Source organism: Pan troglodytes, chromosome 5 (genome assembly GCF_028858775.2).
Source record: "Pan troglodytes isolate AG18354 chromosome 5, NHGRI_mPanTro3-v2.0_pri, whole genome shotgun sequence".
NCBI lineage: Eukaryota > Metazoa > Chordata > Mammalia > Primates > Hominidae > Pan > Pan troglodytes.
Window position 1 is genome coordinate 122790694 of NC_072403.2, and position 27769 is coordinate 122818462.

At 42.1% G+C, this 27769-nt stretch overlaps 1 protein-coding gene across 1 annotated transcript; it reads left to right on the forward strand.

Moving 5' to 3' along the window:
* The first annotated feature begins 219 nt into the window (after positions 1 to 219).
* AMD1 (adenosylmethionine decarboxylase 1) lies at positions 220 to 21285 on the forward strand. Its single transcript, XM_001155870.7, has 9 exons — positions 220 to 745; positions 13061 to 13147; positions 14419 to 14545; positions 15829 to 15931; positions 17742 to 17784; positions 17880 to 18024; positions 18315 to 18407; positions 18491 to 18646; positions 19057 to 21285. Exons 1-9 carry the CDS (start codon positions 636 to 638, stop codon positions 19195 to 19197), a joined length of 1005 nt encoding a protein of 334 aa, XP_001155870.1. The 5' UTR covers positions 220 to 635; the 3' UTR covers positions 19198 to 21285.
* The last annotated feature ends 6484 nt before the right edge of the window (positions 21286 to 27769 follow it).

Below are 27769 nucleotides of genomic sequence, written 5' to 3' on the forward strand. Positions count from 1 at the left end.
AAACAGCTCTGCACAGCCTTTCCTCATTCCGTTCCCGCTCTCCCCACCCACTCTGTATTCGATCCGAGGTTTCTAGTCCCCAGCTGGACATCACAGCACCAACTCCCACTCAGGAGCCGGCCAGAGCCCGAGTCGCAGCGCAGTGGGCAGCTCCCCGCGCTCTCCGCCAGGCCCTCGGCCAGCCAGCCGCCACTCGGCCGCGAGTGATTGACAGGCGGCAGCAGCTATGGGCCGTGGAGGTGGGACGATGCGTCACTTCCTGGTCTTTTGGGGGAGCCGGGATATATAAGGGCGGTGCTCACGCAGCGCTCTCGCTTACACAGTATGGCCGGCGACATTAGCTAGCGCTCGCTCTACTCTCTCTAACGGGAAAGCAGCGGAATACAAGAGACTGAACTGTATCTGCCTCTATTTCCAAAAGACTCACGTTCAACTTTCGCTCACACAAAGCCGGGAAAATTTTATTAGTCCTTTTTTTAAAAAAAGTTAATATAAAATTATAGCAAAAAAAAAAAAGGAACCTGAACTTTAGTAACACAGCTGGAACAATCCGCAGCGGCGGCGGCAGCGGCGGGAGAAGAGGTTTAATTTAGTTGATTTTCTGTGGTTGTTGGTTGTTCGCTAGTCTCACGGTGATGGAAGCTGCACATTTTTTCGAAGGGACCGAGAAGCTGCTGGAGGTTTGGTTCTCCCGGCAGCAGCCCGACGCAAACCAAGGATCGGGGGATCTTCGCACTATCCCAAGGTGGGTCCCCGGGGCGCTCGCTGACATCCGGGCCTGGGGGCTGTCGCCGCCGCCGAGGCACCAGCCACGGGTGGGGCCCGAGTTCCCTCAGCTTTCAGGTGGGGGCGAGTCTGCGGCCGGGGGTCGCTTCGGCGGCCTTGGAAGGTGCGCGGTTTGGGGGAGAGCGGCCATGTCCACGCGGGCCGGAGCCGGCTTCTCCCGCCGTGGTTGCCGCGCCTGGCATTGCCCTGGGGGAGGGGAGGAGGCCGGCGCGGCCGCGTGCTCAGGTAACGTCCCGCGCTGGGCGGCGGGCGGCGCGGCCCGGGGTGGTTTTGCGGCCCGCGCCTCCCGACATTCCCCTCCGTAGTAGTTGGCGGCAGGGGCCCCAGGTGGGGGTCGGGGGCGCCTGCGCGGGTTGCCTCCGGCAGGTGTGGCTCGGCGGGCTTAGTCAGGCGCTAATTCGGGCGTGCCCGCTTCGGGGAATGGAGGGCGGGAGCGGCGCTTGTTCTTGCCTCGGGCGCGGATAGGAGGGGCCCTCCCGGCCTTGTCTGAGGGGCTGGCGAACAGGCCTCCCACCCGCGGCGGCCGCGGGCAGCATGTGGCGTTCGGGCGGCGGGGATTGGGCGGGAGCAGTTATGTCGCAGTGGCGGGGCCCCACCGCTGCCCTAACATGCTCTGCGCCAGAGCCTTTTCGGGGCGGCTGGGCAGACGGCGCAGTCCCCGGGGCCGCCCTCGACACGGCCGCTGAGGCCACCGGGGGCTGCTCCCCAATCTCTTGACCTTGGGTTGTATAACCTGCTACGGAGCCGGCGGAGCGGGGCGGGAGAGGTGCGGGTGGAGGGAGGCCCGCCTGCCCCAGGACATAATGTCTCTAATGCCTTAAGCTTGAGCAAAGGAATCTGGGGCCCACTCCCACTGCGGGCCGTCACGCGAGAGATACTTGGGCTGACCGCGCCGAAGAGGCGTTTTAGTTGGTATTGCTGTGGAAATCCATGCTTATATAAAAGCCCAGAGATCCCGCGGATGCTTAGGCCTTGTTCCTGGCGGCGGTCGCACCGGTGGCCACCAATGGCCTTCCTAGGCCCTGCCACCGGATCCCTGGCTCCTCTGCGCACAAGTGCGGCTAGGGTGGCGGTGCAGCGGAGTAACCGGCGTGGCCAGCTTCATTGAGAGGCGGCGACCAATGGGCTCCTGAGCCGGACTCAGAGCCTGGCCCCAGGGTGTGGACCAATGGGCGTTTTAGGAGTGTTAGCTGTTCTTGGAGCTGTCCCTTGACAAAAAGCAACTGGAAAAGGGAATCCAGGCAGACACGTGCTACCGAGACTTTAAGGCACGACGGGAAACCCGGTTTCTAGCAGTATATCTTGAACGATTCCGTTGTAGAAAAAAATACTAGTGATAGCTAAAATGTCACACGTCTCATTTTTTTCAAGCTTCGTGTGACACTTAAAATGTCTATAGCGCTTACTACGTGCCAGGCTCACGTGAGATTAGAGGAAGCGGACTTTGGTCATGGAGAAGCTTAGTATTCATTCATTTCACAGATGAGAAAGATGGTATTTGTGATAGACGTTTGGTAAAACGATTGTGATCAGGATAATTAACCTAGAAAATCTTGGGTAAGAACAGTCCTGGAAAACGAATAACAGAAGTTGTCACTTTGGCTTTTTAAATGTTTGAGCCCTTAAATAATAGTAAGTACATGTTCTTAATAAAGGGAAGAAGATTTTGTTCTCCCCAAGTTCTTGGCGGTTTGGCTGTTTAGAGCTTCCTGAGTCAAAGTGGAGAGAGGAGGAAGAGGCTTTTTACAAAGCAGCCTGCTTTCTTTAAATGTTTAAGAACCCTTTTTACTTTGTACTTTAACCAGCCCAAATTGTTTTACTGCTCCAGTGTGGCTCTTAAAATCATGGCCAAAGTTAAACTTTGAAGGACAAAATATTCCCTTGTGTAGATGATTTAGTGCCATCCATTTTGTGGACATGTAACATTCATTGAACAACTATTGGTAGTATACTGCCACATTGTAACTGTTGTAGATAAAGCAAGTTAAGCAAGAACTGAAAAATCTGTTGATTTAACTAAGGTCCCGTGATAACCTTCGTTGGAACATTTTTCAGTGACCACTCAAGTGGTTAGGTTATTTACCAGGATGTTAAAAAAAAAGCCTGAAATAGTAGGTGTTCCTTGAATCACCTAAAATCAACAGCCTAGCAAAGAGAGTATCATGGACGGAGTCCGGTCGGTGGGGACATGGGGCCAGCCCCAGAGACCCCAGGGAAGGATAATCGGTCATCTAGAAGAATAAAGCGTGACATGTTTTACTCAAATGACGTGATTAAGTGCATAGCCTCTGGAATAACAAGATTTGAATTCAAACAGCATTTAATAGCTGTGTGAGTTGTTTCCTCATCTGTAAAATGGAGACAATAATGGTACATAGCTCATGGAAGTTGTGAAGAATAAATAAGTTAATATTTTATATGTAGTACTCAAAGTGTTATCTTTAACACTTTAAAGACAGGATCCCTCTATAGCCCAGGCTGGAGTGCAGTGGCAGGATCATGGCTCACTGCAGCCTTGACCTCCTGGGCTCTATTAAGATGTGAATAAACTAAAAGTAAGTTAAACGATGAACAGACGGAATTAAAATAAACAAATCTGTTTATAAAGCATAATAAACATAGGGACATAAAAACGATTAAGAGAGTGAAAGGCTTAAATGTCCAAAGAGAGCATTAGTATTGATGCTAAAGACAAGGATAACAAGATAAGGATATGAGGGAGAAAAAAATCCTGGAAAAATAGCTTTCCAAAACTAATGCAAGAAGAAATAGAGAACCTAAAACAGTCCTAGAACACCTAAATAACTTGAATCAGTCAATCATCTAGGCCCAGATGATTTCACTGGAGTGTTCTGTATAATTCAAGGGAGAAAATATCCAACTTTTTTCACGCATTCTTCTGGGAAACAACATACTTCCCTCGGTTTTCTCATCCCAAAGTCTGAAATATTTTTTTCTCCTACACGATATTTACCTTTCATATTTAGATCTGCAATCCATCTGGAATTGATTTTGTGTGTGGTGTGAGGGAATACACTTTAAACAAACTTGGCTCATCAGTCCAAGCTTTAATGCCAAGTTAAGCTGGAATCTTTTCTGAATGTACACCTTTTTACTAAACACTGCTTCCCTCTTGTAGACCATTTAAGATATTTTTATCTTAAGTGAACAAATTATGTAATACTGAGAAGTTTAACAAAGAAAAATCTTTTATGATATAGCTTGGGTTAAACAATACTGTTGGAGAAAAGCAGCAGTCCAGGTATATCCAGATGAATAAAGGACAATTAAGGGAGAGGCAGTTTCTTAGGGGTAACCTGCAGTTTTCTCTGATTTTTCAGATTTTAGGGATGTTAAATAAAAATCAGTGACCATTTAAAAAATGGTTTAGTTGTTGGATCAAAGTGCTGTAACAAACAAAAACTTTTTATAAGACATGACAGCTTTAGGGAGGGTGAGAGTAGTAAGGAGGAAATCTGTTAGAAAATAGAAAATTTTGCTGAGAAAAGAGTGATTTTTCAGGACTGGAAATCCTATTACTGTGCTTTACTCAGATTTTATAAACTAAAACATAGTTTTTAGTAAAGGATTGGGGCAGTTGCAAAGATAGTCATACCTCAGCTTAACTTTCCCCAAACGCATGACTTATTTGACTACATCATTATGCAGTATTATTGCAATATCAATAATTTACATTGAAGGAATTTACAACCCATTGCCAAAAAACCTTTTAGTGTAATGTTTCAGAGTAGAAATGCTTCCTACTAAAGAATAAAGCTTCTCGTTACATTCCTCCCAGCAGTTTCAAAAAGGTTTCATGGCTGGGCTTGGTGGCTTATGTCTAATCCCAGCACTCTGAGAGACCAAGGAGTTTGAGAACCCAGTCTGGGCAACATAGTGAAATCCTGACTCTACAAAAAAAATTGAAAAATTATCTGTGCGTGCTGGTCCATCCTGGTGCGTGTCTGCATCCCAGCCACTCAGGAGGCTGAGGTGGGAGGATTTTTTTGAGCCATTGGGGGATCGAGGCTGCAGCGAAATGAGATTGCACCAGTGCGCTCCATCTGGTGACAGAGTGAAACCCTCTCAACAACAACGAAAATATTTCAACTGTTGTTTACAAACCATGTATCTTTAAGAAGCGCATGTTGAAAGTAGCAGAAAACTGAGAGGAGTATCCCGATTTGGGGTAAAAATTTGAGATAGAGAAACAATAATGTGATGATAATAGGTTCATATCTTTGAACAAAAGGGAGGAGGCTTATTTCTCAGGGTATCTGAATTCACTGCCCCAGGAAGGCATCCTCAGAATCTAACTTCTGGTCAGTCTAGCTTTACTCAAGAATGATCTGGTTTTAGGGTGCCTTTTACCTAAAGACTGCTTACTACCTGGGGTAGAGGCACCCTGATGAATGTACTGTAATGAGAGCCTCTAAAACAGACCTAAAAATATGAGGTAAGAGCAGAATTGAGAAGCTGCAGTGACTTTGGATAAATTACATGAACTCTGAAACCAGCTGGTTTTACATTAGGAAGTAATGAGTAATCTAATGACCTGGAAGCTTTTCAAATAAAAATTTGCAGGCATCATCCTCAGAAAGTGTCTGACCTAACTGGGTATGGGAATAGCATCTATGTATTCAGTTTTCAGGTGATTAGAGCATAACCCTGCACTAATGGGATCCTTCTGTATTTAAGTTCTTGGTCTTTTTTTTTTTGGACAGTCTCAGTCACCCAGGTTGGAGTGCAGTGGTGCCATCTCAGCTCACTGCAACCTCCGCCTCCCAGGTTCAAGTGATTCTCCTGCCTCAGCCTCCCTAATAGTGGGTACTACAGGTATGCGCCACCGTGCCTGGCTAATTTTTGTGTTTTTAGTAAAAGACAGGGTTTCGCCATGTTGGCTAGGCTGGTCTTGAACTCCTGACTTCAAGTGATTGAGCCATCGCCCCTGGTCCCTTTGTCCATTTTTTAATCACTTTTTATTGAGTTGTGTGTAGGTGTGTCTTTTACTTTGGATATTGACCCCTTATGAGGTGACTTGCAAGTATTTTATTCTGTAGGTTGTCTTTTCACTCGTTTCTTTTGATGTATAGAAATGTTTACATTTTAGGTTTTCAAGTTCCATTTGTCTGTTTTTGATTTTATTGTATGTCATATCCAAGAAATCATTGCCAAATGTAATGCCCTGAAGCATTTACCCTATGTATTCTTCTAGGAGTTTTATTCGCTGTTAATGTTTAGGTCGTTGATCCATTTTGAGTTAATTTTTGTTTATGATGTAAGGTAAAAGTCCAACTTAATTTTGTTTGCATGTGGACATCCATTTTTTCCCAGCACTATTTGTGGAAGAGATGTTTTTCCCTGTTATGTAGGCTTGGGACTCTTGTTCAAGATACTTGAGCTCAGTCATTTACTTCTTTTTTTGAGATACGCTTGTCTTGCTCTGTCTCCCAGGCTGAAGTGCAGTGGTGTGATTTTTGGTGCACTGTAGCCTCCGCCTCCTGGGTTCAAGTGATTCTCCTGCCTCAGCCTCCCGAGTAGCTGGGACTACAGGCCTGCGCCACCACACCTGGCTAATTTTGGTATTTTTACTAGAGGCGGGTTTCGCTGTGTTGGTCAGGCTGGTCTGGAACTCCTGACCTCAAGTGATCCGCCTGCCTCGGGCTCCCAAAATGCATTTAATCAGGCGACATAGAGAAGTCTTGTTATAATATAATTATCTTGTCCCTGTAGACATTTCTAAATTCTATTTTTATTAGACCTCAGCCTCTAAGAAAATGTTTCAAATATAAAATGTGGCATGCCACTAAAGTGTTGTTTTTCAGACATACAATTTGTGTGCTGTTATTAATATAGAACATCTATTTTTCTTTGGGATCATTTATCATGATCTCTGATTATATTTAATATTTTAGTATCTAGTCTTTAAGTGAAATTAGGGTATCTCAACCTCAGCATTCTTGACATTTTGATTCAGATAATTCACTGTTGTCAATGACTGTCCTGTTAATTATACCGTGTGTAGCAGTGTCCCTGGCCTCTATCCACTGCATGCTGGCACCACCACCACCACCCCAGTTGTGATAAAAAATGTCTCCAAATGTTGCCACATGTCTTCTGGGTGGCAAAATTACTACAAGTTGAGAACCACTGAGTTAGATCAAAGAGGTGGCATTTAAGATGAGAAAAAGGAATTCAAATCAGGAAATACTCAATCTACATATTTCTTTGTGTTTCATAAGCACCTAAGAATTGTGTGCTTCGGGCCAGGCATGGTGGTGCATGCCTGTAATCCCAAATCCCAGCACTTTGGGAGGCCGGGGCAGGTGGATTGCTTGAGGTCAGGAGTTCGAGACCAGCCTGGCCAGCATGGTGAAACACCTTCTCTACTAAAAATACAAAAAAAAAATTAGCCTGACATGGTGGCAGATGCCTGTAATCCCAACTACTCGGGAGGCTGGAGCAGGAGACTTGCTTGAACCTGGGAGGCGGAGTTTGCAGTGAGCTGATAGCATACCACTGCACTCCAGCCTAGGTGACAGAACAAGACTCCATCTCAAAAAAAAAAAAACCAAAAAATTGTGTGCTTGAATAGCTTTATAATAATTTCTAATGACTAGATCAGTATTATGTGATCTGTAATGTGAACAAATCCCAAAATCATCTTGCTATCTTGCTTCTCTTGATTCTGCTTTATATCCATCAATTTGATTTATTGACTCTTTAAATAGCAAGGATTGCCAAATAGATCAGTTTTATAAATAGTTTATAATAGACTAGTGTTTCAAAGTCTCAGTGTGTAGTGTACTTGGGAGTGAAGCAGAGACAAGACCACTGTCACTACTGAGCCTGATAAAACATTCTAGCTTAATACTATCTTTTTTATTTTTGACACACAGTCTCACTCTGTCGCCCAGGCTGGTGTGCAGTGGCACGATCTTGGCTCACTGCAACCTGATTTTAAAAATGGCTCTGTCGACTGTATAAAGCACTTTGTCTTTTCCATCATTAATTTGATCAGAAAGCAGACCACTGAAAACCTTTCCTCCAAAACAAGAGTCAGCAAACTTTCTGTAAAGGACTAGAGAGTAAATTTTAAATTTTGCAAGGCAGACAGTCTGTTGCAATTACTCAGCTCTGCCCTTATAGGGAGAAAATAACCATAGTCAATGTATAAATGAATGGGTGTGGCTAGGTTCCAGTAGAGCTTTATTTACAAAAGCAGGCCATTTTTTCCCACAGAAATGTGATAGAAATAATTTGTGCTGAAATTTTCAGCTGTTGCAGAGTTTTTCCACCTCTTTTACGTACATGTATAGCATTGTATTTACTTCTTTTTTCTTTCATCTATTTTGCCCTCTGATTTATTTTTCTTGAGCTTAGCAGCTCTGGTAAATGCCTTTATCATCACTAGGTTGATAGTTTAACTGTTTGTCCTAGGTTGCTTAAAGTAATTGCTTTCTTTTGATACTATGATTGAAAAATTCTGATTACTGGAGCATTACTATTAGTTGAGGAAAGGTTTGAATGGAGAATTTTATTAACTGATGATGAGTGAGTATAAGAGCATTTTGAAGCCAATGGGTTGGCACGTGCCTATAATCCTAGCACTTTGGGAAGCTGAGATGGGAGGATCTCATTAGCCCAGGAGTTTGAGACCAACCTGGGCAACATAGGGAGACCTCATCTCTATAAAACAATTAAAAATATATTAGTAAGGTGTAGTGATACATGCCCTGTGGTCCCAGCTACTTGGGAGGCTGAGGAGGGAGGATCTCTTTGAGCATGGGAGGCCAAGGCTGCAGTGAGCTGTGATTGTGCCATTGTTCTCCAGCCTGGGTGACAGTGAGACTGGCTCAGAAAACAAAAGGTTATTTCTCTGCTGTTACAGAAGAAGCATGCTACACTGTCTTCTCTTATTAAAATGCAATTAATAAACCCTGGACAGAATGCATTGTTGAGCAGCTATCCAAGGACTCTGAGAAGTAAATTTTAGCAGGTGAAATGGAGAAGAAAGCCAGAACTTTAAATTCCACTGAACCAGCAGTGAATTTCCTGGTTTTTTTCCCCCTGTGGTATCTCCTCGCTGATTTCTCCTGGGCTTGCCAGAAACCCAGAACTGAAAAGTAAGGGCAGGCAAAAATAGTTCCAAGAAAGGCTCTCTAGTTCTCCTCTGCAAAGAAAGAATGAGAGGCCCCTTTGAATCAGAGTGGAAGAAATCTCTTTTTTGCTTTTGTTTTGTTCTATTCTGCCCCAATCCCCTTGTAGGCCTTTAGCAGCTGTGGCAGTTAGGCACATGTCTAAAACAACGAGAGAAGGGAATCGTTTTTTGTTTGTTTGTTGTTTGTTTTTGAGACAGAGTCTTGCTCTGTAGCCGGGGCTGGAGTGCAGTGACACGATCTCGGCTCACTGCAAGCTCCGCCTTCCGGGTTCATGCCATTCTCCTGCCTCAGCCTCCCGAGTAGCTGGGACTGCAGGTGCCTGCCACCATGCCCAGCTAATTTTTTTTTTTTTTTTTTGTATTTTTAGTGGAGACGGGGTTTCACCTTGTTAGCCAGGATGGTCTTGATCTCCTGACCTCGTGATCCTCCTGCCTCCCAGAGTGCTGGGATTACAGGCGTGAGCCACTGCACCCGGCCAAAGCCCTGTTTTTATAGATAGTGGATGAAGAAGAGTCCTTCCCCTATTCCCTATGTGAGTCAGGCATTGTCAGAGAGATTAGGGAAGGTTGAAGAAAGTAAACCTATAAAGTTTTATATGAACACTCCTTAGCCATTTTGCATGGATCGGACCCTAAACAGCACATCAGAGGCTTTGAAAACTAGAACACACAATAGACTGCCTCTCCAGGGCCAGCCTGGCCATTGGGTGGCAAATAAGTGGGGCAGATGCAAATAGCATAGTAAAGGAGTTCATAACAAACCTGACATTGGAACCATAACACAACCTACAAACATTGAGTAAAAACTTGAAGCCTAAACCAAACCAGATTGTCTGCTGAAAGTTTTTAAAAATCAAGACCTAGAATGATGTAACATGTCAAAATATCCAGGATGCCATCCTAAATTAGTCAACATACTCAAAACCAGGAAAATCTTAACATCTCAAAGGAAAAGACAGCAGACACCAACCTCAAGGTGACATGGACCAAGACTTTAAAGTATCTGTGCTACAAGTTGTAAGGGTGAATATTTTCTGTTTTAAGAGAGGGTCTTGCTCTGTTACCCTGGCTGGAGTGTAGTGGTGTGATCATGGTTCACTGCACCCTCCATCTCCTGGGCTCAAGCAAACTTCCCACATCAGCCTACCGAGTAGCTGGGACTACAGACCTGCACCACCACTCCCAGCTGCCTTTTTTCTTTTTAAGAGACTGGCTATTGCTATGTTGCCCAGGCTGGTCTTGAACTTCTGGCCTCGTGATCCTTCCTTCTTGGCCTCTCTGAACCACAGTGCCTGGCCACAATAGCCTTTAAAAAAAGAGAAAACAAAAATAGGAAAAGACTGTTATACTGTTTAGTTCAGCCATGGAACGTGTTTAAAAGTCTTAATAGAAATGGTGAATATAACTGAGAAAGGGAGGGTGGGATTTGTTAGTGTATCCAGTGCGTAAAAAGGAGTATGTGCAAGAATAAGTTATAGTGGGAAGTCAGTAGGTGATGACTTAAGCAGGTAGCATTCTTTCCATATATGAACAAATTGTTAGCACCCTTTTTAAATTAGATAAGCTCTTAAAAAATCTGAAATTGTAATGCTTCTAATACTTAAATCATAGTGGGTATTTTTATTTACCTTCATATTCAGGAATGGGAGTCTTAATAGTAGATAATTTTTGCAAGGATTTTGTAAATTTATCTTAGTCAAGTGAAGCAGGATTTCATTCCCACGAGTAGTTTGTTTATTTTTTTGAGATGGAGGTTCACTTTTGTCGCCCAGGCTGGAATGCAGTGGTGCGATCTCGGCTCACTGCAATCTCCATCTCCTGCGTTCAGTCTCCTGCCTCAGCCTCCAGAGTAGCTGGGATTATAGACGCCCACCACTACTCCCAGCTAATTTTTTGTATTTTTAGTAGAGATGGGGTTTCACCATGTTGGCCAGGCTGGTCTCAAACTCCTGACCTCAGGTGATCCATGCGCCTCGGCTGCCCAAAGTGGTGGGATTACAGGCATCAACCACTGTGCCTGGCCAAGTTTTTGTTGTTGTTTTTGTTTTGTTTGTTTGTTTTTGAGACAGAGTCTCCCTCAGTTGCCCAGGCTGGTATGCAGTGGCAAGATCTCAGCTCACTGCAACCTCCACCTTCAGGGTTCAAGTGATTCTTCTGTCTCAGCCTCCCGAGTAGCTGGGATTACAGGCGTGTGCCACCACACAAGCCAGGGGTAATTTCAAGGGTTGTCACAGTATATGTCCCACATATGTATTCTTTCCATATATGAACAAATTGTTAGCACCCTTTTTAAAGAACCTTAAAACTTTTTAGTAGCTCTTTTAAAAAAGTTGCTTAGTCATGTTATAGTCTAATACAGGAACTCAGCTCTGTAATCATTAGCAAGCCTTTCACATTAAAGATTTTTGGATGGGTATTGGTATGCAGATGGGTCAGTAACAGTTTCTTGTAGCAAAATGGTGAGACAGGCACTAAATTCTACCAGGCATGTTTGGTGTTGTGTTTGCTTTTTAATACAAACGAATAAAAACATTTTGCTGTTGGATTTCGCTCAAAAGGTCTTATCTGGTTAACATAAGATTTGCCAGCTGGGCACGGTGGCTCATGCCTGTAATCCCAGCACTTTGGGAGGCCGAGGCAGGCGGATCACCTGAGGTCAGTAGTACGAGACCAGCCTGGCCAACATGGTGAAACCCTGTCGCCACTAAAAATACAAAAATTAGCCAGGTGTGGTGGCACGTGCCTGTAATCCCAGCTGCTTGGGAGGTGGAGGTTGCAGTGAGCCGAGATCATGCCACTGGACTCCAGCCTGGGTGACAGAGCAAGACTCAGTCTCAAAAAAAAAAAAAAAAAAAAAGATTTGCCATTTTTATGAGTGTAGAGCAACGACCTGTCAGATATCATAGGGCTTAAAAATTTTTCTTCTTTTTTTAAAGACTAGGGTATTGCTCTATCGCCCAGCCTGGTCTCAAACTCCTGAGCTTAAGCCATCCCAATCCCAAAGTGCTAGGATTACAGGCGATTCTCCTGCCTCAGCCTCCTGAGTAGCTGAGATTATAAGCACCTGCCACCACGCCCGGCTAATTTTTGTATTTTTAGTAGAAACAGGGTTTCACCATGTTGGTCAGGCTGGTCTCAAACTCCTGACCTCAAGTGATCCACCCGCCTTGGCCTCCCGAAGTGCTGGGATTACAGGCGTGAACCACCACGCCTGGCCTAAAAAATATTTCTGGCAAACAGCTGGGCATGGTGGCACATGCCTGTGGTTCTAGCTACCTGAGAGACTAAGGCAAGAGAATTGCTTGAGCCTGGGAGGTCAAGGCCGAAGTGAGCTGTGATTGCACCACTGCACTCCAACCTGGGCGACAGAGTGAGACCCTGTCTCAAAAAATAATATCTGTCATGTTAAGCTGTTCCATGGAATTACATTGTCTTTTTATAATGGGCACACTAATGAAAGAATGAACACTTTCCTAATTCTATTCTCAGGCAAATTAAGACTAGTTTCTTCATGTCCATATGACCTTCATTGCTATGGTTGCTTGTACTGCACATTTCCTGTTAAACGGGCTTTCTCATTGCATTTGGAGAGCTGCGTAGTATTCCCAAAATCTTCTAGGTATGCTTGTAATTGGCAGTCATTCCAGTTTTTTGTGAGTGCTATAAGAGTAACATCACTCACTCTGTCCCGACAGACAGGCTTTTAAATTTCTATGCCAATTAGATTGGTAAAATCATGCTCTTCTTTTTTTTTAAGTGTTTCTTAAGGTTAAAAATCTGCACATTTTATAGACAAAGTATCCCATTGAATTTCTATAATCATTGATTAGTTAATGGTTTATCTTGGTTTATGGACCTTTGAACATTTTTTTGCCTATTTTTCTTTAAGTAATTTGTAAATACATAGTATAATGACCAATTTTTGTTTCATATATAGCATAATATACCTATCATTTATCTGGGTATGTCAATATAGATTATTTTGAAAGAAACTAAAAGTTGGTGTACAATATTAAAAATGTGGTCTTCATGAGAAAAAGTGTGAGCTTTGTAATTTTTATGAGTAGGTGGGTACTATTGTGGATTAATTGTAACTTTTTTGTTAAATGATAGATCTGAGTGGGACATACTTTTGAAGGATGTGCAATGTTCAATCATAAGTGTGACAAAAACTGACAAGCAGGAAGCTTATGTACTCAGGTAAGTCCTGTAAAACAAGTGTTAGGTAGCTAATTTCAGTCCTAATCATAATGTGAAACAGTTAAGTTCCTCTCAGTTGTAGTTCTGGGGGTTTTTTTGTTTTGTTTTGTTTTTTGAGACGGAGTTTCACTCAGTCACCCAGGCTGGAGTGCAATGGCGCGATGTCAGCTCACTGCAACCTCCGCCTCCTTGGTTCAAGCAATTCTCCGGCCTAAGCCTCCTGAGTAGCTGGGATTACAGGCACCTTTCATCATGCCCGGCTAATTTTTGTATTTTTAGTAGAGACGGGGTTTCACCATGTTGGCCAGGCTGGTCTTGAACTCCTGACCTCAAGTGATCCATCCGCCTCGGCCTCCCAAAGTGCTGGGATTATACATGTGAGCCACCGCGCCCAGCCTTTTTTTTACATTATTCTTAAAAATATGGTATAAAAGGAAACATTTAGTGTAACGTGGATGTTTCTAGGACATAGGTTTTGAAGCCTCACCAGACAGTTCAAGGTGGTTGCCATCTTTTCCTCCCAATTGGTAAAGAAGGACCTCTTAATCAGAAGTTCAGGCAAAGGGAAAGTTAGCTTCTCTATACAAATACAGTTGTCTAATTGGTATATAAAAGCTCGTCACCTTTTTTATAGTTGCAGAGTTAATTTATTCCATAAATACTTTGAATGCTTATAGTATATATTGTGATGGGCCTTGCAGGGGGATACTGGACTAAACAGCCCCCCCCCCCCCTTTTTTTTTTTCTGAGGCGGAGTCTCGGTCTGTCCAGGCTGGAGTGCATTGGCGCAATCTCGTCTCACTGCAACCTCTGCCGCCCAGGTTCAAGCGATTTTCTTGCCTCAGCCTCCCAAGTAGCTGGTATTACAAGCGCCTGCCACTGTGCCTGGCTAATTTTTGTATTTTTAGTAGAGACGGGGTTTCATCATCTTGGCCAGGCTGGTCTTGAACTCCTGAAGTGGTGATCCACCTCGGCCTCCTAAAGTGCTGGGATTACAGGTGTGAGCCACCATGCCTGGCCTCTCTCTCTTTTTTTTTTAAACTAAGTTTATATTATGAATATACGAATGTTTATCAAAATGCTTACCATGTGCCAAGCCCTGGGGATGTTTTGTATACTAGAAAAAGAAAAGAATAATGTGTTACTTGCTTCCTTGAGATCCTAATATTTAAAAGTACTAGCCAGAATTGTAAATGATAATTAAATTGGTTGATTGCACCTTCAGTAGTACATTAGTATTGTTATAATATTGTGACTTTTTTCAACTGCAGTGAGAGTAGCATGTTTGTCTCCAAGAGACGTTTCATTTTGAAGACATGTGGTACCACCCTCTTGCTGAAAGCACTGGTTCCCCTGTTGAAGCTTGCTAGGGATTACAGTGGGTTTGACTCAATTCAAGTAAGTAAGCAAACATTTAAATATTTTTTCAGGCATAAATGTTAGCGTTCTTATCCTGTAATATGCGAAGTAAATAAATTTATATACTTACTGCCTTTGTTACAATGCATGCAAACACGTGGTAAGGTGTTCATACCTTAGGAAGAGATCTGATTCTCAAGAACAGCAGAAAATATGAAGGAAGCAGAGAATGAGTTAGGATGAAATTCAAATGGGAGAAAGAAATGAAGAAGCCAGACACTTCCAGTAGTTAATTTCTTAACATGGCTACTTATAATAATAGAGAAATGGTAAGAAAAGAAGGAAAAGCAAGAAAAATGTCATTACTGAAATTGTCCAGTCTTTATAATGAAGAGTTAGGATGAAGAGCAACAGTCAGTATTGAGTTAAATTCTTATACTTTTCAAGAACTAAGGTGTTTTTACCTAGGGTATAATTTTCTGATTAGCAGTTGTTACATTTTATTTATTTTTTTATTTTTTATTTTTTCGAGATGGAGTTTCGCTCTTGTTTCCCAGGCTGGAATGCAATAGCACGATCTCAGCTCACTGCAATCTGCACCTCCCAGGTTCAAGTGATTCTCCTGCCTCAGCCTCCCAAGTAGCTGGGATCACAGGTGCCCACCACCACGCCTGGCTAATTTTTTTTGTATTTTTAGTAGAGACGGTGTTTCACCATGTTGGCCAGGCTGGTCTCTTAACTCCTGACCTCAGGTGATCCACCCGCCTCAGTCTCCTAAAGTGCTGGGATTGCAGGCGTGAGCCACTGCACCCGGCCTGAATTTTAGTCTTTAACTTCATAAGGAAAGGATGGATTGTCATTAGTACTCAATACAGTTTTTGTTGTTATGAATTGATCCTTGTAAGAAATCTAAAGCAATGTGTGCTTAACCGATGCTTAAAACTAATATGTTATTCCCCCCAAATTTTTGCTTATATGACTATTAATAAGCTCAGTTTAGAAACTACTGTTCTAGAAAGGAATATACTTGGTGTTAATAGTTGTTATGACCCATCATCACTAGACTGGGCTTTTTAAAAAAAAGAGAGAGAGAGAGAGATGGGGCCTCAGTATGCTGCCCAGGCTGGACTCCTGGGCCAAGTGATCCTCCTGCCTCCTAATAGCGAGACTACAGGCATATGCTACCATGCCAAGCTAAAATATTTGAGTTTTGATTTTGCCGAGTTTTGATATGTGGAGAATAGTTGATTAGCTTCGAAAAGTGATAGAATTCTACATCTAAAAGTCATCTTTTTTTTTCTTTCTTTTCTTTTTTAATAAAGAGCTTCTTTTATTCTCGTAAGAATTTCATGAAGCCTTCTCACCAAGGGTACCCACACCGGAATTTCCAGGAAGAAATAGAGTTTCTTAATGCAATTTTCCCAAGTAAGTTTAAATAAAATATAAACCTGTTGTCTTCTTAAAGATAGAAAGTGCAACCTCAGAGATCTTTCTATATGAGAGCATACTTATGCATATATAGCATTCTACACACACTAATACTTGCTTTTCTTGTGGGTTTTTTGGTTTGTTTTAGACAGGGGTCTCATTCTGTCACCCATGCTGGTGCAGTGGTGTGATCACAGCTTACTGCAGCCTCAACATCCCAGGCTTCAGTGATCCTCCCACCTTAGCCTCCCAAGTAGCTGGGGCTACAGATGTTTGCCACCCCACCTGGCTAATTTTTTTTTAATTTTTAGTAAAGACAAGGTTTTGCCATATTGCCCAGGCCGGTCTTGAACGCCTGGGCTCAAGGGATCCACCTGCCTTGGCCTCCCAAAGTGCTAGGATTACAAGTGTGAGTTACTGCACCTGGTCCATATTTACTTTGACTTAGATGTTTTGGGAGTACAGTAGTGATCTTTATATAGCTTGTAATTCAAAATATGCAGAATTTATAAAGAGCATTAAAATATCAGATAAAATATTTTTAGTTAAGATTAATAGATAGCTTATTGCAAATTATGTATACACATGTAAAAATAATTGTGTATCATAAATCAGTGCTGTTTAAATGATGGAATTTTAAAATGTAGAATTGATCACCTGCCACCTCTGATTTTTCATATAGCATAGAGAGAGTTCATCTTCATCTGGCCAGTCACTCTACTTTGTGTCTCAGTCAGTGGTTCTTTTTGCGTTTTTGTTTGTTTGAGACAAGTTTCACTTTGTCTCCCAGGCTGGAGAGCAGTGGCATCATTATAGCTCACTACATTGTCAAACTCTTGAGTTCAAGCACCCAGCTAATTTTTATTTTATTTTTAGTAGAGATGGAATCTCGCTGTGTTGCCCAGGCTGGTCTTGAACTCCTGCCCTCTAGCAGTCCTCCAGCCTCAGTGGTTCTTAACATATAGATCATAATGTCCTTTGACAATATGAAGAAGGATATGATTCCCTTCAGAAAAATGCCTAGTGCTCTGCTCCAGCATTTTATATAATAATTGACCTGGCTTTTTAAAATTGCACAGTGTAAATTAGTGTTTCTTGAATGAAATTCGTAAGGGTTTCTTTCATCCGTTTACTAAGCTTTTATTTATAGAGGTCAGGGAACTAAAGGTTATCTGATAACATCCTTACTTCCTAGGTAAGGCTGAAAACCTAAGATAATTTAGTAACTTTGCACAAAGTCGCTCATAAGCATGAAAATTGAACTTAGCACATCTACTAATATGAAACCAAACCAGGCTAATCAGAGTGTTGGGTATTTACTGCAAATACCCGCCAAGTCAGTCGATCCTGCTTATCTGGGAATTCACCTACTGTTTCCATTCCTTTCACTGATGACATTTCTTTTTTCTTGAGATGGCGTCTCGCTTTGTCACCCAGGCTGGAGTGGAGTGGCATGATCTTGGCTCACTGCAACCTCCGCCTCCCGGGTTCAAGCAGTTCTCCTGCCTCAGCCTCCCAAGTAGCTGGGATTATAGGCATGTGCCAACACGCCCAGCTACTTTTTGTATTTTTAGTAGCGATGGGGTTTCATCATGTTGGCCAGGCTCGAATTCTTGACCTCAAGCCCACCTCTGCCTCCCCCCCAAAAGGGGTGGGATTATAGACATGAGCTACTATGCCCAGTCCACTGATGGATGACATTTCTAATAAGTGGCAAATAGTATTCTGCTTATTGTGGAAGGGTAGTAACAAACCATCCTATTAAATGGATGTGTTATATTTATTCTGCATTCTCTTCCCTCAACAGATGGAGCAGCATATTGTATGGGACGTATGAATTCTGACTGTTGGTATGTTTAATGCAATTTTGTGGATTTTTGTTGTCCTATGTAAGATTTAAACTGCCAATTGTCATTTTTAGGAACTATTTTTAATTTTTATTTAGGTACTTATATACTCTGGATTTCCCAGAGAGTCGGGTAATCAGTCAGCCAGATCAAACCTTGGAAATTCTGATGAGTGAGCTTGACCCAGCAGTTATGGACCAGTTCTACATGAAAGATGGTGTTACTGCAAAGGATGTCACTCGTGTAAGCATTTTTAGTAATAATTGTTGCTGGACTCTTCTGCGTGGGGACTAAATTTTATTTTTCATTCTGTAACTTTTAAGTTCAGGGAAACAAGTGCAAGTTTGTTACATAGGTAAACTTGTGTCGTGGGGGTTTGTCGTACACAGTATTTTGTCACCCAAGTGTTAAGCCTAGTACCCATTAGTTATTTTTCCTGGTCCTCTCCCTTCTCCCACCCTGGGACTAAATTTTGGACTCATTTGAAGTTTATTTGTCAAACCCTTGTTAAACTCGGTCTTTTTCCCCCCCAGGAGAGTGGAATTCGTGACCTGATACCAGGTTCTGTCATTGATGCCACAATGTTCAATCCTTGTGGGTATTCGATGAATGGAATGAAATCGGATGTGAGTAGTTATATATTGCTTCAATAATTATTTAAATGTGTAATAGTCTTTCCATTCTTAACACTGTGAACTTTTTCTCTCAGGGAACTTATTGGACTATTCACATCACTCCAGAACCAGAATTTTCTTATGTTAGCTTTGAAACAAACTTAAGTCAGACCTCCTATGATGACCTGATCAGGAAAGTTGTAGAAGTCTTCAAGCCAGGAAAATTTGTGACCACCTTGTTTGTTAATCAGGTAATTTTATATTTTATTATTAATCAGGTTATTTGATTTTTAAAATCTTAAAGGAAATGAGACAGTGAGGCCTAAGATGTATTCTGAGATAGCACATATACCAGCCACTCAGATATCCAGAAGTAATATTGTTTGAGGTTACTGGTAGCTGAGAAGCTTTGTTTCATTAGACCTGTGTCAGTCCTTGTTTTCTGTCTAGCCAAACTGATGGGTTCCTCCTGTCTTGCTATTGACAGGCCTCTGGTGGGAGGAACCATAAGATGCCCTGGTCCCTCCAGCACATAAGAAGGCAGCTAAAATAACTCAGATGTCTTAGTTTCATTAAGATAAAAGTCTGTCACTTAACTGTTTTGGTTGAAAATACTTCTCTGGATTGCAAACACTAACGGTTATTTAATTTTTTCCCCCAGAGTTCTAAATGTCGCACAGTGCTTGCTTCGCCCCAGAAGATTGAAGGTTTTAAGCGTCTTGATTGCCAGAGTGCTATGTTCAATGATTACAATTTTGTTTTTACCAGTTTTGCTAAGAAGCAGCAACAACAGCAGAGTTGATTAAGAAAAATGAAGAAAAAACGCAAAAAGAGAACACATGTAGAAGGTGGTGGATGCTTTCTAGATGTCGATGCTGGGGGCAGTGCTTTCCATAACCACCACTGTGTAGTTGCAGAAAGCCCTAGATGTAATGATAGTGTAATCATTTTGAATTGTATGCATTATTATATCAAGGAGTTAGATATCTTGCATGAATGCTCTCTTCTGTGTTTAGGTATTCTCTGCCACTCTTGCTGTGAAATTGAAGTGCATGTAGGAAAAACCTTTTACTATATGAAACTTTACAACACTTGTGAAAGCAACTCAATTTGGTTTATGCACAGTGTAATATTTCTCCAAGTATCATCCAAAATTCCCCACAGACAAGGCTTTCGTCCTCATTAGGTGTTGGCCTCAGCCTAACCCTCTAGGACTGTTCTATTAAATTGCTGCCAGAATTTTACATCCAGTTACCTCCACTTTCTAGAACATATTCTTTACTAATGTTATTGAAACCAATTTCTACTTCATACTGATGTTTTTGGAAACAGCAATTAAAGTTTTTCTTCCATGAGTTGAGTCCTTAAGAAAATGATTCCAGTTACTCATTTTGCATATTTGCTATTTTAACATTATTGGACCCTGCATTTATAGTCCTTTGATTTCTTCCCTCTCCCTGGTGTCTCCCCCAAGACCCCAAATAAAGCAATACACTGTTAACACTGTGGGTTTATATACTAATTCTATACCCCAGATGGGGAATGGGGGAGATGGTCCCTGGGCTTAATATTCTTTAAAGGGCATGGGAATTTAGCCTCTCTTTTATTGTAATGTGCTCTTTTGGAAAATAGTTGGTTAGCAGGGAAGACCCAGAGTTGTAGATTGAGATTAGGGTGTACTGGCTGAACTGTGGAAAACATACAATTCTGTGTTCCTCAGTAAATGAGATTAGCGTCTAATGAGTAGCACCCCTTTACTAACTTAGTAGTAGTATAAAATCATTTTTATTTAGTTAATTACCAGAGAGATTTAGCATAATTTTGTTCTGGATTCAGTAAATCAAGTCAGCTTGGATCATTCACCTTAACTTTTCCTTTAGCAGCCATTTCCACTAGTTTCCATTAAGTAGTGTTCTATAAACTTCGATCCAAAGCAGAATCAATGTCTTTTCCATCTGGTGACTTAAAGTTCTGTGACTGTGATGCATGTGAGTGTTCCGACTTCATCTGTTCCTCTTAACTACGGTGTTTCCCTCACCATGGCATTCATAGGATGAAATGAATGACTGCCCAGAATGAGAATTTGTCCAGATTATTCAGATAAACATCATAAAGCAGAATACATTATAAATAAGTAGAATATGAATAAATAGAATAATAAAATTCCAAAATACTCAATGGGAAATGACTAGTAATATAGGCTTTCAAGAGTTGGTACCTTTTAGCTATATTTGCAGATACTCTGGGATTTTAAGGAACTGAGAAAACAGCAAAGTTGACTAAATTTTATATTTCTTGTCCTCTAAATATTTTGATAATTTCTGGATTGATGCAGTGATGTTTTTGTTCCTTCCGTATTTATAAATGAAACACCTTTTTTTAGTGTTTCTAAACCTAAAATCTACTTGGTTTGAAATCAAGTGGTTGGAACACTGTTTGACTTTTATTTGAAGCATGTTGTTGATTGAAAATTTCATTGAGGAAGTTTTCAATCAGTGTGATCAGTTTGATTCTGTAATGAGCACAGCACCTAATATTTTGAGGAGCTCTGTTTTGAGGACCAATGCTTAAGGTGGACTTTGTTCGTAAACAATATCCCAATAGATTTGTTGACTTGAGGTCTGGTTTTGTTTTGTTTTTGTTTTGTTTTGTTTTCCAATAGAATTAAGAATTCTAATGTTGAAAAACTGCACAAATTTTTATGGGACAAAGCCTAGAAAAGAGAAATGTAGTTTGAATCATAATCTAAATCATGGTATGATAGAAGAGGGAAAGTTTTGGTGCCATAATTTCTCCTTTCACTGGTGTTGGACTTAAATCAGTTGAAATGTATTTCTGTACCACAATTTACGCTTCAATAAAAGTTTAATTGTCTAGTGACATTCAGAAACTTTTCTGTTGCCCTGTTTTTTAAAGTAGCCTACTTGACCAAATACTATATGTCTGAAGTTTAAAATCAATACAACAATGTGTATTTATGAGTTTGGAGTTAGACAGAAGTTTAAAAGTGTTAGGTCCCAACCTTTATTGTAGACTAGACTCTTAAAACATTGGTTGAGGATGATCAAACTCAAATAAGTTTCCTTATTTCATTCATGGTTATTTCTATTAAGTAGAAAAAAATTTATAACCTTGATCATTTTCTTTATTTTTTTTTAATTTAGGATCTTGTTCTGTTGTCTAGGCTGGAGTGCCGTGGCTGTTAACAGGTGCGATCATAGCATACTGCTTCCTTGAACTCCTAGGCTCAAGCAGTCTTGTTGCAGCTTCCCAAGTAGCTGGGAATGCAGGGTTCTGCCATCACACTTGGCTTTGTCATTTTCTTTATTTGGCAACATTTTAGTTCCACAGTCAAATATGTAATAAGCTGAAAAATCTTATGAAAATGTATATTCTGATCTTTCTCAGAATATGCTTCCGTTAGAAAATATTTCCTCAATTTTCATTAAAAACAGATGGTGTTCCTAGAAAAGCAAAATATTACATATCTGTGCAATATGTAATTCACAAGATTCATTTGCCAAAAACAGGTGAGTGAATTTGGGGGTTCATTAGTAAGCAGTCACCAAGTTTCTGTCACAGACACATAACTGGAAATGTGATATTATTTTATTCTCCTGGATGGACAATTGTGATGGATTTTTTGGGTTCCGGGCTTCAGGCTTTGCAATCTCATCTTCTTTGCCCTTCCTCTTGTCATAATGGAAGAGGTGCTGCTAATTTGGGTTCCATCCTTTCCTGCTTTCAGAGACTGTCCTGTGATTTCCTAAAACATTTCCATTAGTTTGTTTGAATTTTCTGATTTTCTTCCCTTAGGGCCCTCCACAGGCCTCTGTGCTAGTGCCTTGAATGATGGCAAGTGTCCCAAAAAAATTTTTTTTCTTTTTAAGACGTTTTTGTTCTGTCACCCAGGTTGGAGTGCAATGGCGTGATCTCGGCTCACTGCAACCTCCACCTCCCAGGTTCAAGTGATTCTCATGCCTCAGTCACCCAAGTAACTGGGACTACAGGGATGTGCCACCACACCCGGCTAATTTTTGTATTTTTAGTAGAGACAAAGTTTCACCATGTTGGCCAGGCTGGTCTTGAACTCCTGTCCTCAAGCAATACGCCCACCTTTGCCTCCCAGCGTGTTGGAATTACAGGCATGAGCCACTGCACCTGGTCAAGTGTCCAGATTCTTACTCCAAAACTGAACTTTGGGCTGGGCGCCATGGCTCACACCTGTAATCTCAAAAGTTTGGGAGTCTGAGGTGGGAGGATTGCTTGAGCCTAGGAGTTTGAGGCCAGTCTGAGCAACATAGTGAGACCCTGTCTCTACAATAAATAAAAGGAAGTTGAGGCTGTAATGAGCTGTGATTGCACCACTGTACTCTAGCCCGAGCAAAAGTGAAACCCTGTCTCAAAAACAAAAATCGTGACTTGTGCAATAGCCAGTTTTCCTGGATTCTCAATAGAACCCTATGGTGACATTTGAAACACAAAGCTAGAGGTATGTGACTTCAAGATGGTAAGAAAACCATCAAACAGACTTGTCAAGGGATGTCTGATAAATTGTTGGATATCTGGCCTAGGGGCCCAGACAATAGATTTTAGATTTGTAAACATCTTAATATGGAGGGTTTTGTGTGTGTGTGTATGTTTGAGACGGAGTCTCGCTGTGTCACCAGGCTGGAGTGCAGAGGCGCCATCTTGGCTCACTGTAACCTCTACCTCCTGAGTTCAAGTGATTCTCCTGCGTCAACCTCCTAAGTAGCTGGGATAACAGGCACGCACCACCACGCCTGGATGATTTTTTGTAATTTTAGTAGAGATGGGGTTTCATCATGTTGGCCAGGCTAGTCTGGAACTCCTGACCTCAGATGATCCGCCCGCCTCGGCCAACCACAGTGCAGGGATTACAGGCATGAGTCACTGCGCCCAGTTTTAACATGGAGAATTTTCAAACTTACAAAGTAAACAAAATGGTACACTAAACCTTTGTATACAGTTTCAACAACACCATTCTAGTTAGGCATATCTGTCTACTAACTACATGCCCTTTTTAGATAAAATTTATTTAAATTGAAATACGTAAATCCAGCGGGGCACAGTGGCTCACGCCTGTGATCCCAGCACTTTGGGAGGCCAAGGTGGGTGGATTACCTGAGGTCAGGAGTTCAAGACCAGCCTGGCCAACATGGTGAAACCCTGTCTCTGCTAAAAATACAAAAATTAGTTGGGAGTGGTGGCGCATGCCTGTAGTCCCAGCTACTCAGAAGGCTGAGGCAGAAGAATCACTTGAACCCGGGAGGCTGAGGTTGCGGTGAGTCGAGATTGCCACTGCACTCCAGCTTAGGCGACAGAGTGAGACTTCATCTCAAAAAAAAAAAAAATGTATATATATATATATATATATATACACACACACACACACACACACACACACACACACACATACATCTAAGGTATAATTTTGGTAAGTGGTTCTCCTTTGCCCACACCTTACCAGGACAAAAGGAGCTTACTCTACCCAGGCAATTAAGCAATCTCCCACCACCACCAAGCTCAAATGTTTTCATCATAGACTAGGGTTCATTTTTATTTCCTTCCCTGGAGCTTTGTAATTCTTTCAGCATAAACATTGTTGAGGTTCAACATTCCTTATTGCTGAGTAGGACTCGATTGTATGAATATACTATAATTTGTTAATCTGTTTTCCTGTTAGTGAACATTTTATTGGTTTCTAGTTTTTGGCAAGTGTGAGTAAAGCTGCTATGAACATTTGCACACAGATATTGTGACTTCTGGGCATGTAGTGGTATCTTGTGGTTTCAGTCTGCATTTCTCTGACTAATGAACATGTTCTCGTGTTTATTGGCCATTAATATGTCTTTGAGTGTGTATTTTTAAATTAGGTTCGTTTTTATTACCAAGTTATAGTAACTCTATGTATTTTGAATAAAATTCCTTGTCAGTTATTTTGCAAATATTTTCCCCATTGTGTGTCTTGACTCTTGATTTTTTTTATAGTGTTTTGAGCAGAAGTTTCCACTGGAGTCTTAATTTATCAATTTTTAAATGGACTTTTTCTAAATAAATGTGCCTACCTCCAGATTGTTATGGTGGTATTGTTTTCTCATAAAATGTTTAAGCTTTTATGTTTTTAGATCTATTATCAATCTCAAGTAAGTTTTTGTAGTGATGTAGGGTAGGGCTTGAGGTTCATTTTTCTCCCCCCATCAAGTTATTCTAACACTGTGGGAAGGATTCTTTTCTCCATCTATTTCTGGAGTATATTCTCGCTTTTTTTTTTTTTTTTTTTTGAGACAGAATCTTGCTCTGTTGCCCAGGCTGGAGTGCAGTGATGCGATCTTGGCTCACTGCAACTTCTGCCTCCCAGGTTCAAGCAATCCTGCCTCAGCCTCCCAAGTAGCTGGGGCTACGGGCGTACGCCACCATGCCCGACTAATTTTTGTATTTTTATTAGAGACGGAGTTTGGCCATGATGGCCAGGCTGGTCTTGAACTTTTGGCCTCATGTGATCCGCTTACCTCAGCTTCTCAAAGTGCTGGGATTACAGGCGAGAGCCACTTTGGGTGTGTCCAGAAGGCACCTGGCCTTCTGGAGTGTATTCTTTTTCATTGATCCACTTTTATCTGTCCATGTGCCCATACAATACTGATTGCTGAGCTTTAAAGTCTTGAAGTCAAGTGGTCTACTTTTGTTACGTTTGTAGATTACTTTGTCCTTTAGACGCTGATATAAATACGACAATAAACCTGTCAGTTTCAATTTTTTTTAAAAGCCTGATGGGATTATTTAAGTTGAATTGTTTTGTTCTGTTTTGTTTTGTTATATACAGTTTTGCTCTTGTGGCCCAGGCTGGAGCACAAAGGCGCAATCTCGGCTCACTGCAACCTCCAATTCCCCGGGTTCAAGCGATTCTCCTGCCTCAGCTTCCCAAATAGCTGGGATTACAGGCATCTGCCGCCATGCCCGGCTAATTTTTTTTATTTTTAGTAGAGATGAGGTTTCACCATGTTGGCCAGGCTGGTCTTGAACTGACAGGTGATCCACCCAACTCGGCCTCCCAAAGTGCTGGGATTATAAGTGTGAGCCCCTGTGCCCGGCTAGTTTTTTGTGAATTCCTGAGCATTTTTGGTTTCTGGATGCTAGTCTAAATGGAATTGGTTTCTTTTTCCAACTGGTACTAGTTTATAGAAAGGCAACTTTAAAAATGTTGACTTATGAGACTTTGCCAATAGTGGGTGGTTGGTTGGTTCCTCCCTTATTCCACTGGTTAGGACTTCCATGGTGAGAAGAGGTAAGAGCAGACTGTGACTAAAGTGAGGTATGTAATAAAATGTAAGGAGGCACCGTCAGGGCAGTGGAAGCGTAGAGTGGGCATCTGAGTGGGAGTACATCCTTGTACTTGCTCCCTCCCTTGCACTTGTACCTTACTTGCTTGGTCTCATGTGCTGTTCCTGTATTAAGGGCTTACTTCCTTGCCCTGTTCCCAGTTTGAGGAAGAAAGCATTGAATATTCCATCAAGAGTGTTTGCTAGTAGGTGTTTTTGTTTTGCTTTGTGGAGACAGTGTCTTGCTGTGTCACCCAGGCTCAAGTGCAGTGGTGCATTCACGGCTCACTGCAGCCTCAACCTCTCAAGTTCAAGTGATCTCATCTAAGCATCCCGAGTAACTGGGACTATAGGCGCACACCACCACACCTGGCTAATTTTTGTGTTTTAGTAGAGACAGGGTTTTGCCATATTGCCCAGGCTGGTCCCCACCTCCTGGGCTCAAGTCTTAGCCTCCCAAGGTGCTGGGATTACAGGAGTGAGCCACCTCACCTGGCCTCTACTGGTTTTATGTAGATGTCTAGATCAATGCCTTTTATTAGATTGAGATAGTTCCCTTCTAGTTAGCTGGGTTCTTATGAATGGAAGATATCACATCCCTACCCCCCTCCTTTTTTCCCCTCCATTGAGATAATCATGGTTTGTATGCTTTTTTAGATACTGTTTCTGTCCTCAGAATGAAAGGAGTTAGGTAGTGGAACGTGATGACTGAAACAGGCCCTGTACCATTGGAGACAAGAAGGGAAGTGTATGGAGTAGCCATTCTTATATTCGTTTACTTTCTTAATAAACTTGCTTTCACTTAAAAAAAAAAGTATAAAGGCACCTGGGTAGTTCTCTGGTTTAAAGTAACTTTGTGGCCAGGTGTGGTGGCTCAAGCCTATAATCCCAGCACTTTGGGAGGCTGAGGTGGGCGGATCACGAGGTCAGGAGTTCAAGATCAGCCTGGCCAACATGGTGAAACCCCCATCTCTACTAAAAATACAAATTTAGCCAGGCATGGTGGCAGGGGCCTGTAGTCCCAGCTACTCAGGAGGCTGAGGCAGGAGGATCGCTTGAACCCGGGAGCCAGAGGTTGCCGTTAGCTGAGATCATGCCAGGGCACTCCAGCCTGGGCAACAGAGGGAGACTCCGTCTTAAAAAATAAAAGTAACTGTCCAAGGTTAGAGAAACTAGAAATGATAGAGCCCAGATTCAAACTCTGGCAGGCTAGAGTTTGTTGTTTCAGTCACTGTTATCTCTCAGCTAAATCTTTTAATCTCCTTAAAGCTTCGGAATTCAATGATTTCATCTCCTATTTTATTTACCGTTTAAGGATTCCTCATCTTTGGTAGCATGTTTGGTTCTGTTGACTTCAGCCTCACCTTTAGCATTTTATTTTATTTGTTTATTTAAAGACAGACTGTTGCTCTGTCACTCAGGCTGGAATGCAGTAGTGCGATCTTGGCTCACTGCAGCCTCCGTCTCCTGGGTTCAAGTGATTCTCCTGCCTCAGCCTCCCGAATAGCTGGGATTACAGGCCCCTGCCACCATGCCTGGTTAATTTTTGTAATTTTAGTAGAGACGGGGTTTCACCATATTGGCCTGGCTGGTCTCGAGCTCCTGGCCTCAAGTGATCTGCCTGCCTCAGACTCCCAAAGTGCTGGGTTATCAAATGTGAGCCACCGTGCCCGGCCACCTTTAGCATTTTAGATGTAAGAGATACTCCTCGTATTTTAATTCCTGTGTTTATCTCACTGCAAACTGATATAGTCTGTGCGTGGTGGCTCATGCCTGTAATCCCAACACTTTGGGAGGCAGAGACAGGCAGATCACTTGAGGTCAGGAGTTGGAGACCAGCCTGACCAACATGGTGAAACTCTATCTCTACTAAAAGTACAAAAAAAAACCCCAAGCTTGGTGGTGTGCACCTGTAATCCCAGCTACTCAGGAGGCTGAGACAGGAGAATCGCCTGAACCTGGGAGACGGAGGTTGCAGTGAGCCGCGATCGCACCACTGCACTCCAGCATGGGTGACAGAGTGAGACTCCACCT

What these genes read in the sequence shown, in the direction of transcription:
- AMD1 (XM_001155870.7), top strand. Translation starts at nt 636, where the DNA reads ATGGAAGCTGCACATTTTTTCGAAGGGACCGAGAAGCTGCTGGAGGTT. An exon ending in TCTTAATGCAATTTTCCCAA is followed by an intron (nt 15,932 to 17,741) that starts GTAAGTTTAAAT and finishes TTCCCTCAACAG; the next exon opens with ATGGAGCAGCATATTGTATG. An exon ending in CGTATGAATTCTGACTGTTG is followed by an intron (nt 17,785 to 17,879) that starts GTATGTTTAATG and finishes ATTTTTATTTAG; the next exon opens with GTACTTATATACTCTGGATT.